General features: G+C 46.3%; 1 protein-coding gene across 4 annotated transcripts in view; it reads right to left on the reverse strand.

Annotated features, from left to right (window-relative positions):
* The window catches only part of Arhgef18 (Rho/Rac guanine nucleotide exchange factor 18), a 108856-nt gene that overhangs the window by 27861 nt on the left and 68062 nt on the right, over positions 1-12933 (reverse strand). For all 4 annotated transcript variants that reach the window (XM_057764960.1, XM_057764962.1, XM_057764961.1 and 1 more), the window contains 3 exons: positions 3699-3840; positions 1839-1951; positions 992-1132 (listed from right to left, as the gene is read on the reverse strand). In XM_057764960.1, the coding sequence (XP_057620943.1) occupies positions 992-1132; positions 1839-1951; positions 3699-3840 (396 nt within the window). The remainder of the gene's footprint in view (positions 1-991; positions 1133-1838; positions 1952-3698; positions 3841-12933) is intronic.

The following is a 12933-nucleotide window of genomic DNA, read 5'->3' on the forward strand; positions in this document are numbered from 1 at the left end:
CTCAAATTAAAAAAAAATAGCAAAAAACAACTACAATTATTCAAAGAAGGTTAGAGATGCAACCAGTGCCCAGCAGGTACTTCAGATTTGAAGTTAACAGACATACAAAAGAGGCTCTTGCCCCTCAAATGATTTGAAGGCAGGGCAGGGAAGGTGACATCTAAGACCAGGAAGCTGGTTTTCACCAAATTCTGAGTCTGCACCCTTCTTAGACTTCTCAGTCTCTAGAACTTAGTGACTATAAACTTGAGCAATAAACTCGTTTAAATACCACCCTGCTGATGACACTCTGTTCTAGCAGCCCAAACAGATGGAGAGTCACCAACGAGGTAAGAACGAGTCAGCCCCAGGCACTTGGCCAGGCTGGGTTAGCAGGGACCTGTGCTAACAAAGCCCTTCCTGCTCCAACAGGTAGGGTTGTCCCAGGGGAGTGGTAGGTGGGGCAGATTACAGGGTCTCCTGAGAGACTGGCTAAGTAGCTCAGACTCTTAGGCAGACTTAGGGAATGAAAAAAATAAAAAATAATGGGGCTGGGGTGTAGCACAGTTGTTAGAGTGCTTGCTTAGCATGCACAAAGGCCTGGGCTCCCTTACCAGCCCTGCAGAAACCAAGTGGGGTGGTGCATGTCTGTAATCCCAAGTACTTGCAAGGTGGAGGAAGTTTAAGGTTATCTGCGGTGACGTGGTGAGTTTGAGGCTATGAGACTATCTCAGAAAACAAAACAAACAAAATAGGACTGTTAAGTGGCTCAGTGGGCAAAGGTGTTTGCTGCTAAGCCTGATGACCTGAATTGGATCTCTGTGTCCTGTATGGTAGAGAGAACTGACTCTTCCAAGTTGTAGTCTAATCTCCACATGGAGCCCTGACACACGCACACATGCATGCACGCACGCACTCACAAGTGCACACATACAAATGCATTTTTACAGAAGAATGGACAGAGAAGAGTTAAAGAGGGCTGGCAGGGTGACATAGGCATTAGACACCTTACCATACAGAACATCCTGTCTTTTTACCACCTCCTTCTTTTGTTTCTTGGCATATGCTAAATCCACAGAGAGGCTCCAGGACTCAGCCTCAAACTCATGGGCATCTGATTCGATCTCACACCTCAGTGAGGCAATGTAAGGATCTGGGGGAAAGACAGAGGTTGTTGATTAGGTTGGTGCTTGCTACATCTTCCTATCCCCCTCAAGGACGTGCTGAAGCCTCTGGCCTTTCCCTGTAGAAAAGGGAACCATGTGGCATCCCCGAGAATTCATTACTGCTGGGGAACATAACTTCAAAGTGTGCTGCATTTTTTCCTGTTTTTGTTAACAATTCATTTTTTCTTTTGTTGTTATTTTTGAGACAGGGTTTCTCTGTGTAGCCTTGGCTATCCTGGAACTCACTTTATAGACGAGGCAGGTCTGGAACTCACAGAAATCCACCTGCCTCTGCCTCCCAAGTGTTGGGATTAAAGGCGTGCGCCACTACTGCCGGCTTGTTAACAATTCAAAGACGTGTTTGATTAAATAAAATTAACTTGAGAGCAGGAGGCTGAGTCAACAAGTAGCTGACAGGAAGTGGTAAGGGGGTACCATGTGTAGAGTTCCTTTGGAAGACCCAGGCAAAGGAAGAAGGTTAGCTACTTGCTGTTCAGCCTCTCTGAGCAAGCAGAATTCCACCTCAAACTTTGAATTGTGAGTTCTTTAGATTTAGATAAAGTTTCCCTTAGTAGTTTTTAAAGAGTCAGTGCCTGAAGGAACAGAATCTCCACTGGCTTTGGCCCTTGTGGCCAAGCCTTTGCTTAAGGGGCTGTCACTGTAGATAATAAAAAATGTTCAACAACACCGTACCTTCTATGAAAACAGACTCAGCATTCGAGGATGTGAGTGACAGAGAGTCATCGGTACTCTGCTTCAACTTTAAAAACACGGTGTCGGCTTCATCCATGTCTCCAGTGACTGGTCTGAGTGCAAATGATTATATGTTTATTTCACAAAAATAAATTAGGGTCAGTGAGATGGCTCTGTAGGGAAAGAGGCTTCTAAACCTGACTACCTGAGTTCAATCCCTGGGACCTACACAGGGAGAACCAACTCCACAATGTTGTCTTTGGACCTCTACACGTGCACACACACATATTTATACACCCCCCCCCACACACACAATGCAAACAAACAAAAAATCCAAATAAACAGCAAAAGTGACTTAAATAAGCATGTATTACTTGGAATATGTAAGGCAAATGGGATTGTTACTCCTAATTAGATGATTGGAGAACTTTCTGGATTCCAGCAGAACACTTTAACTTGTCACAGATCATTGTTAAAAATTAGGAGACTAGGGCTGGAGAGAGAGAGAGCTCAGAGGTTAAGAGCACTGACTGCTCTTCTGGAGGTCCTGAGTTCAAGTCCCAGCAACCACATGATGGCTCACACCCATCTGTAAGGTATGCATGCAGGGAGAACACTATATCTATATCTATATCTATATCTATATCTATATCTATATATATATATATATATAGATATATCCTTAAAAAATGTTAGGAGACTATTGGGCCAGGGTTGTAGTGCAAAGAGTGTTCAGGATGCTCAAGGCTCAGTGAGGGGGAGGGGGAGGGAGGGAAGAAAAAGTAGGAAAGGAGGAGAGAAGGGGAAGAGCTGGAGAACATAATTTAGGATTCTGAGTCCTCAGAGAGACTGCAGTAGGGGAGAAGCCTAGATTCCAGACCAAAATGTGAACTTGAGTTAGGTTGGTCCTGTGTACCAGCTGGTGTTCAACTGTATAAATGTGCTGTGCCGGCCTAACAACAGAGGCCACCGTGTCTGGGGGGCGGGGGGGGGGCGGCTGGGGAAGGAGTCTGGAGATTCTGATACCTGCTCACATTTTCCTGGAAGCGTAAAATATTCTAGCAGCTGGGGGTGTGGCTCAGTGGCAGAGGCTTGTTCAACTAGTGATGACATAGCAAGATGTCTCAGTAAGTCTGTGTGCGGAAGGCACAGTGTGCACTTCCTCCTAACGACTTACAGGAGACACAGCCCCACAGCAGTGAGAAGCAGGAAAAGAAAGTCAGCCCCTTTCCCCAGAGACCCATCAGTGAGCGTGACTATAATGCTATGCCGTGACTCGTCCTGTAGTCATAGGACCATCTTGACATCCCGTGAAGCCCGGTGAGGGTAAACACTGAGCTGTAAGACCATAAGCATGTCTTGGGGACAGGAAGAAGCCCTGTGCAGGGATGCCAACCCAGTATGTTAGTCAAACTGTCCCAACCTGTGGCTGAACGTAATCAGGGATACACTGGTGTTACAAAAAGAAAAACACATGTACTGGGCTGCGAGATGGCTCAGCTAGTAAAGGTGTTTGCCTACAAGACGGATAACCTGAGTTTAATCCCTGGCTCCCAATCAGTGGACGGAGAGAATCAATTCCTGAAAATTGTCCTCTGACCTCCACATGTCTGCTGGCACATATGCTCCCATACACACACAAATAAGTAAATGCAATCTAAAATAGGAAGTTCATGGTCATCTTTAGCTATACTGTGAGTTCTAGGTCAGCCTAGGCGAACTCGGCTCTGACGAGATGATGATAAATCTTAAATGCATGGATTCAGAAAGCATGTGTTGATCTACCACGGGACATAATAAAGGAGTTTTTCCCACCCCCTTGAGTGCACATGCTAGTAGGAGAGAAACCCCCCAGCTTACCCAAGTCGTACCCCAGAACCGGCTGGGCTCGCTGTTGGCTGGGGACCTCCTTTCTGAGAGACGGTCATGCCGACATTCCTGGAAGGAGCTGGGCTGCTGCCATCAGACAGGAGTGTGGTCCGAGGGTGTTCCTTCAGGGAGGCTGCAACAGAAGCAAATACAGAGTTGGTGCTGAGAAAGTGGGCAGGATAGCGGAGATTGCCCGTTCTGAAGCCTGGCTCTGCCTGGGGCTTCAGCACTGACAGAATCTTGGAGGTCAATAGCTCATTATCCAAGAAGACGTTTTCGCTCCATTTCCTGGGGAAAGAGCTGTAGAAAGACAGCTCGGGGTGGCCAGGGAGTGCTCCCCGTCTGTCACCACCCTTGGAATGTGTGGTCCCCATGCTGGCGACCTGGTGCTGTACCCAGGCTGTGCTGCGCTGTTTTTGATGCCTTGGGTGGGATCCTTCTAGAAAACAAAGCTACGTCTTCGCTTGCTGTATTGGCTGGAGCAGTGGGGCTGGTATGCTGGAAATTGGTTCCCACTGTGACTGTTTGGTGTGGAAATGGCACAGAATTTTCTCTTTGGGTAAAACAATTAAAAAAAAAAAAAGAAAGAAACAACTCTCCCACACTCTGCTTGCTCTTTGCAGGGGGCAACAGCAGAGGACAGTCTGTGTTCACGGCAAATAATCTACCATCGGGAACCGCACGGACACTGCACACAGGATGATAATTAATCTGAGATTGGATGTCAGGATAGCACTGAGACCCACAGTCCTGGAGGCATGATGCTGATTTAGCTGGCTGTGCTGGCTTATCGGCCCGGTTTAGAACCACCAGAGTATACCCGAGGCTCCTTCTTCTGCTTAGTGGGCCCACTCAGCACACATCAGAGTTTTGAACTTTATTTACTCCAACTGCTTACTGTTAGGATCTCGATGGGAGGATACATGTACCCACTGACTGAGGTTGCTGAGAGAGAGAGAGAGAGAGAGAGAGAGAGAGAGAGAGGGAGGGAGGGAGGGAGGGAGGGAGAGAGCGCAGCAGTGCGGCAGTGCTGGGAATGGAATCCAAGACCGTATACTTGCTAGGCAGGTGCTAAACTACAGAACCACACCCTGATTCCTTACTGGAAGATTCTAGGTAAGTGTCCCACCTCTCTCCAAGCACCCTCACTCTAGCCCTACACTGGGGAATCCTGGGCAGGCATTCTGCCCCTGAGCCATGCCCCCACACCCTCAGGATTGGTTCCATGTGTTGAGATAGCAGGAAGATAGCTAGGTGCTGCTGTAGTCTCAATTTTTCAGCCTCCAAAACCGCTGGCCAGACAACTCCCACTCTCCCCACTCCACCTCCAGCTCCCCAGTATTTTGTTAAACCAGCAACAAACAGACTAGGAATAGATTGGAAATTCTCTGACAGAGCTATGGAGGAAGCTTAATAAATTATGATATGGCCTACTACCTGCTACAAACATTTTCAATAAAAATTTATTCTTAATTTTTAAAAGTTTATTATTTATTTATTTAGAGACAGGGTTTCTCCGTGTAGCTCTGACTGGCCTGGAACTAGTCAGGTAGCTGAGAACAACTTCCTATTTCTGAGAGATCCGCCCCTGTCTCCCCCAAGAGCCAAGATCACAGCTGTGCACCAGCATGCCTTTTATTGGGTGCTGGACACTGAGCCCAGGGATTCATATATGCTACGCCAGTGATCCATCAGCTGAGCTATTCCCTAGTCCTTAACATTCAATATTTACCACAGCCCAGCATGGTGGGGATGTCACCCACCCTGCCTCAGACATTCTGATGTCATCTTAATGTCTAGAAATTATGATTATTATGGTGGATGATGGCCACCTAGATGTCATCCACACACAAATACCCATTTACAAACGAAAAATATAATTGGAAGTGGCTCAGGTCAGGGCAGGAATTTCCTGCCATTCGTACACCATACCAAACCCCACCCAGGCAATGATGATTTAAACACACAAATATGGGACAAACCTGAATGGCAGCCTCTGCCTGGGGCCTCTTATCAAGGCTAGCTGTTCCCGTAAACTAAGGTCTGACCAAAAGGATGAGACAGGACGATCACAAGTTTAAGGCTAGCCTGTCTCAAAAACCAAAAGGCAAAGGGCTTGGAGAGATGGCTAGTGATTAAGAGTGCTCGCTGTTCTCGCAGAAGAGCCAGGTTCAGTTCTCAGCACGCACATGGCAGCTCACAACCACCTGCAACTCATTTCAAGAGATCTGAAACACTCTTCTGGCTTCCCTGCACACCACCATATACCTGTACACATATGCATGCACACATATATACATAAACCACACAAACAAGGCCTTGTGAGAGGACTCAGTGGATAAAGACCCTTTGCTACTAAGCCCGATGACCTGAATTCGGTCTCCTCAGTCCCCTGGACTCAATAGCAGGAGAGAGCTGACTCCTGCCAACTGTCCTCTCCCCACCCGTCGAGACAGGGTTTCTCTGTGTAACAGGCCTACCTGTCCTAGAACTCACTTTGTAGACCAGGCTGGCCTGGAACTCACAGAGATGTGCCTCCCTCTGCTTCCCAAATGTTGGAATTAAAGATGTGCACCACCATGCCCAGGGCAAGTCGTCCTCTTAACCTACCAACACAGGTGCCCTTGCAGGCAACCTTCCCCTCCACCAGTTAAAAATAGTAAAACAAACTAAACAAACAAAAAAAGTCCAAAGCCAAAGGCTAGGGTTGTAGTTTGACAGCAGAGTGTGCTTACCTGGCCTGTCCAAGGCCCTGGCTTCGATGCCTAACTATTACAAGGCCATGGAGGTCACTGAGGATGGATCCTAAATTTCCTGGTAACACCAGAAAGGGAAACCCCATCTTAATTTTTAATCAAAGCCCTATTAAGATAAAGGTACTTCCTCCTGTTCAAAACAGAATAGAATCTAAGTTCTTCCTCTGACCCTGAGAGGAGACCTGGCATTCTAAGCCACCCAAAACATCACAAACTATTATATTCTTTGAAGAGTTAATTCAACTCTGCCTGCCACTCACCTGACCAGAACTCAAGCTAGAGAAGAAAGGCTAATTGTCTCCTTAAAGAGATAATGTGCTCATCCCTACAAGGAACCCTCCCTCAGTGCTTCTGCTGACAGAATTTGAGTCCTCAGAAAAGTTAACCAGTTTTTTTGTTGTTGTTCCCTTTCCTTGGGATACCAGCCAGAAGTCCAAGCATGCTCTGGGCCTTTTCAGTTTTTCTCTGAAGTCCTCCACCTCCTCCACCAGGCAATGGCTTGCTGACCGCCACTCCATTCTCTCCCTGTCCTCCATCCTCCTCCTCGGGTCAACTGCCAAGGTTTATGGTTCATCTGCTCTGTTTTTTTCCTCAAACTCTAAAGATCTGATAATTATCTTTTGTTTATGTGGTGTGTGTGTGTGTGTGTGTGTGTGTGTGTATGTACACATGTATGTGAATACCTAAGGAGGCTAGAAGAGAGCATTGTCCTGAAGCTTGAGTTATAGGACGTTGTGTCTGGGAACAGAACTCAGATCCTCTCTAAAAGCAGTACAGTCTAAACCACTGAGCCATCTCTTCAGCCCCTATTTTCCTCAAAACAAATTGTCTTTGAGTTGCCTTCCAAGTCCATTTTAAAATCCTTTTACTAGCCGGGTGGTGGTGGCACACGCCTTAATCCCAGCACTCAGGAGGCAGAGGCTGGCAGATCTTTGTGAGTTCGAGGCCAGCCTGGTCTACAAAAGCTAGTTCCAGGACAAGCTCCAAAGCTACAGAGAAACCCTGTCTCAAAAAACCAAAAATAATCCTTTTACTAATGAGTCTATGAACCCCAAAGGACACCTCAGTTTTCCTAGTACAGCAACACTGCAAATAACAATAAAACAAATTATTAGCATGGGCAGACTGTGGTAGAGCATTCCTTTAATTACAGCACTTAGAAGCCAGAGGCAAGTAGATCTTTGAGTTCAAGATCAGCCTGGTCAATAGCAACTTCAAGGTCAGCCAAGACTGCATAGTGAGACACTGTCATAAACAACCCCCTAAAACAAAAACTATTAGCGATGTTAAAAGTACTGTAGCACACTTAAATGCTCTTTGTATGATTTAGAAAGCAATGTGAAATGTTTGCATTTTAAAAAATACATTTTAAAATATGCATGCTAGTGTTTTACCTGCATGTGCACCTACATTTCAAGTTCGTGCCTGGTACCTGTGGAGGCCAGAAGAGGCTATCAGATCATCTGGACCTGGAGTTATAGCTATGAGTCACCATATGGGTACTGAGAACTGAACCCTGGCCCTGTCAAGAGCATTGCTCTTAACCTCTGAGCTGGCTCTCCAGCACCAAGTGTTTGTGTCTTATTGTGGATGGGTCCAAACTGACTCTCTTTGTAACGTATATAGCCATGGAAGAAAATCATGAGCCAGGAGTTCTGCCTTAAATAGTTATGTGAATTGCACTTTTATTCTATTTTTTGTTTGTTTGTTGAGACAAGGTTTCTTTCTGTGGCCCAGCTGTCCTAGAACTTGCTCAGTAGACCAGGCTGGCCTCAAACTTACAGAGATCCATCTGCCTCTGCTTCCTGAGTGCTTGCCACCACCACCACCTGGCTTATTCTGGGGTTTTTGATGCGCTTAATACTTTGGTATCAAAATCTTTGATACAGATCCTGGTGGGACTATCCCTCTTAAATGCCAAGGCTAGCCAGTCCCTAGAGACAATAAAAGATTCACAAGTAGCCATGAGATGGCTCACTGAGCAAAGGCATTTGTGCAGAGCAAGGTGACCTGAGTTTGATCCCTGAGACCCACACGGTGGAGTAAGAACCAATTACTGAAATTTGTCCTTTGCTTTTCACAGCACGCTGTTGCATGTAAGATACCCACATCTCTCTCATACGCAAAGCAGTCAGTTCATAGTCAATCCCAGACAGGGTCTATATGGCTACAGACTGTCAACACACCCTAAAATCTACGCCACACACTTGCTGACCCTTCAGCCACAACGAACTCCTCCATGATGCTTGCCTTTAATCCTCCACTTGATAACTGCAGTCACCTGGGAAGCGTCTCTGTGTCCACACTGGATCGGTGTGTCTGTGGGGGATCATCTCAATTAAGCTAACTGATGAGGATGGCCCAGCCTACGGCAAACAGTACCATTCCCTACCTCGGCAGGGATCCTGGACTGCCAAGAGCACACACAGCAAGTGAGTCTGCCTGCCTGCATTTCTCTCTGCTGTTGCTTGCAGACGTGATGTGACTGGCTGAGTTCCCCGCTGTACTTCCCGGGACAGGGTGATGGCATGCAATCTTGAATTGTAAGCTGGAGCAAATCCCTTTCTCCCCCTCAGATGCTTATCACAACAACAGAAACAAAACCGATTCGGCTGCCTCCTCTAGGTTGCGTGTAGGTGTTCTGACAGCAATGAGAGCAGTTATTAACACAGGGTCTCACTCTGTAGTCCAGGTTGACCTGAAACTCAAGACTGAACTCAAGGCAATCCTCCTGCTCCAGTTTGTCGACTTTTAAGTGACACCATTACAGCCTAGAGCCACCATTGGTTCCCACCCACCTTCTTTCCCAGCTCTAGACCAAATTCCATCCACTCAATCATCCCAAAGCCAGGCAGGTACAGACTGTAAGGCAGCGGCTTTCAACCTTCCTAAACCCAGTTCCTCATGTTGTGGTGACCCCAACCACAAAATTATTTTCGATGCTACTTTATAACCATATTTTTCTACTGTTATGAATCATAATGTAAACATTTGTGCTGGATGGTCTTAGGTAACTCCTCTAAAAGGGTCTTTTGGCCCCCAAAGGGGTCTTGACCCACAGGTTGAGAACTGCTGCTGTAAGGCCTAAGGCTGCTGAGATGTTGGCACCTATCAATCTGAACCCTATTCATTCTTGTTCCTTCCACCAGAAGCCACCCCTGAAGATTCTAGCTACATTTCCCCTTTGCTCCCTCTGCCCTCTGACTAACTAGGGTGCTCCCAGTGGGTCCTGTACACAGTACAGTACTGTCTGTTTCTAGACAACTTTGGGGCAGTTCCTACAGTGTTTGCGTGTCTTATCATACCTTATTCAAACAGGACCAAGCCACCCTCACACACCAGCAGCTCAGGGGCCTGGAGGTCTGCCTGTTGGGACAAGTGAAGTCATGCGTGTCTGTCTCTCCTCCTCTAGATAGCACAGACTGTGCTACACAGAACAGAAGCTGTGTGGTGCTTTGGAAAATGTTGTAACCTGGCTGGGGAGATGGCTCAATGGATTAAGAGTAATTGCTGTGAAAGCAAGAGAACCGAGCGCAAATCACCAGCATTCTTGTAAAAGCCATGCATGTCTGGAACCCATGTTGTCATGAGAAGACAGCAAGAGCTTGCTGGCCAGCTAGGCTAACTGAGCTCCAAGTTCAGGGAGAGACTGTATCTCAAAATCACGGCAAAAGTCACTCTGGAGCTCAATTAGCAGTCTGACCTTCCCTACCAAGAGGAGGGATTGATCTGCAGGCACCCGGAGATCTGCTGGAGCACTTGTAGGACACAAAGCTGTTTCTGCAAGGGACCCAGAGAGGAGGTGGAGCCAAAGGTGAAAATGGAAAACAGTTCTTTGTACACAGGGGAAAAAAAATCCACTCATTCTCTGTAAGAGACAATGGGCTGTTTTCAAGATGATTTAAAGTTTTTACTTTGTGTGTGTGTCTGTGCACATACCATGACATGCATATGGAGGTCAGATAACAACTGTGAGTGGTAGTTTTTTCCTTCTACTGTGTGGCTTCTGAAGAACTTATCACTGACCTTTGTGCAAGAACCTTTACCCTACCCACTGAGTCATCTCACTGGCCATGAAGTTTTTTTATTTTTGTTTTCAAACGTATGTGTATGGATCTGTGTATGTGTATGTGTATGCACTATGCACATGCCTGGTACCTAAAGAGGCCAGAGGACAGCACCAGAGCCCCTGGAACTGGAGATGGCTATGAACTGCCATGTGCATGCTAGGAATTGAACCTGGGTCATCTAGAAGAACAACCAGTGCTCTTAACTGCTGAGCCATCAGTCTCAAGATAATTTTTAAAACTGTGTTTGAGTTCTTTCCTGAACAAGTTGTACGTCTTGGGTTTGCATGACACACATCAGTGATCTTACCTATAGAATCTATAGATAGAAGCAAACAGCCTATGCTAAGAGGGTCAGGCTTCCAGGATCTACTGTCCAGTTGCGGCCACCTTATGACTCAGTCACTCACAGGATGGAGACCCAGCTCACTTGTCAACTGATACGTAGCACACAGGTAGCCCAAGGCCATCTACAGGTAGTGCACACCTGTAATCCTGGGACTTGGGAGATAGCAGCAAGAGAATCAGGAGTTAAAAGTTAGCTTTGTCTACATAGTTAGTAGCAAGGCCAGCTTGGCTACAATAGACTATCTCTAAAAAATAAAATATTTTCTCTTTCTTCTCTACTCTCTTTTATTTCTTTGAGATGGGGGATTGGCTCTCACTACCATGCAGCTAGAAATTCACTGTGACAACCAGACTGGCCTTCACAGAGATATGCTCGTCTCTACCTCCTGGATAAATGGTATTAAAGGTGTGCCCTGCTATTCCCGGCTACATTTTTCTTTAGGAAAAACTTCTTTCACATTTATTTGGGTTTTGTTTTGTTTGTTTGTCTATTTGTGTGTGTGTGTGTGTGTGTGTGTGTGTGTGTGTGTAATTTATGTGTCTGGAAGTGGGTGCAGACAGAACTTATGTGGACAACTTGAGAGAGTCAGTTCCTTCATTGTACCACATGGGTTTTGGAGATTGTACCTGCTGAGTCACATCCAAACCTATGAGGATCTACAAAAAATTACATTAAAAAAAGTCAGATCGAGGAAACAGAGAGTTAGTTTGGTGGGTAAGAGTCCTTGTGAGTCCTTGCTGTGAAAGCAAGAAGACCCGAGTTTGAATCTCAAGAACCTGTATAAAATGCTGGATGTGGTCATGCACATGCTTGCAACCAGTGCTGCAGGAGGGAGACACTGGGTGTCCTCTGATCTACATGTAAGCACATACGCATGCCCTATGCAATCAAATATTGACTCTTTGTAGATCCTACTGTCAACGGAAATCCAGTATGACACATTTAGTGCTCTTCATCAGCTTTAGACTTTAATGTATAATCTGGGTGAACACAGATTCTAGAACTACCAGTTTTTGAAATGAGGCGTGGTGGCTTATATCTTAATATTAGCACCTGGGAGGGGGAGGCAGGAGGATAGCCACAGATTTAAGGCCAATCAGGGCTACAGTGTGAAAACTGCCACAAACATAAACTATAAAAACAAGGCCCTGAGAGGTGGTTCAGCAGATAAGGTGCTGACAGTCAAATCCAAGGACCTGCGTTGGATTCCTAGGACCCACATTGTGGAAAGAGGAGTGATTCCTGCCAAGTTGTCCTCTGACTTCTACATGGCCTAATATGGTATGTGCACCACCTCCTCACAAAAATAAATAAAATACAATAAAAATGTAAATGTAAAAGAAGGAAAAACTGAGAAAACTACCAACTCTTGTTCTGTGGAGGAGAGGCCATGCTGATGCTGGGACTGCAGTCTTGTGTGGCCGGGCAAGTGCCTTACACTGCCCTACTCTTTCTTACCTCTGGAAATGGACATCTTAAAGCAACAATACAGAACACTTATCTCCTTCCACCCCTAGGTCCCAGTAATCTTGCCAGCCCTGCTGATTGATGCCTCTCATGTCATGTTGACTATTAACATCTCTCCAAGGAAGCCTGACTGAAAATGTCCAGTTTTCTGTAAAAAGGCCACTCTAGAGAAAATAAAAGTGTGCGTGTGTGTGTTGGGGTGGGGGATGGGACAGGACACAACACCAGAAAATTGGTCCCTCCACAGAGGCAGCACTGATGTCCTTTTCTGACATCTAGTCTTTGGGGAAGATTCCTGTTACAGACTGAAAGTGCTCCCTGGCTCTGGAGAGTTCTAGCAGGTGTTTGCTTGCTCTGGCTCAAGGGTGCAGGAGACAATTAAGAGCAAAATCGGATGCAAAGTGAAGTTTGCAATTCACAGCTCCTGGCGTTTTTGCCGCCTGAGGAGCGACTCGATCGATGAGAGCGGGGGACTCATTGATTTCTCTGCCCTACCTCGTTCTGATGTTGCAGAGGCAAGACTGTTTGAAAAATTAAAGTACACGGGTGGGGGAGTGGATAACCTGCTTAGCGCCACACCTCAGGGG

This window comes from Chionomys nivalis, chromosome 3 (genome assembly GCF_950005125.1).
Source record: "Chionomys nivalis chromosome 3, mChiNiv1.1, whole genome shotgun sequence".
In the NCBI taxonomy this organism is placed as follows: domain Eukaryota; kingdom Metazoa; phylum Chordata; class Mammalia; order Rodentia; family Cricetidae; genus Chionomys; species Chionomys nivalis.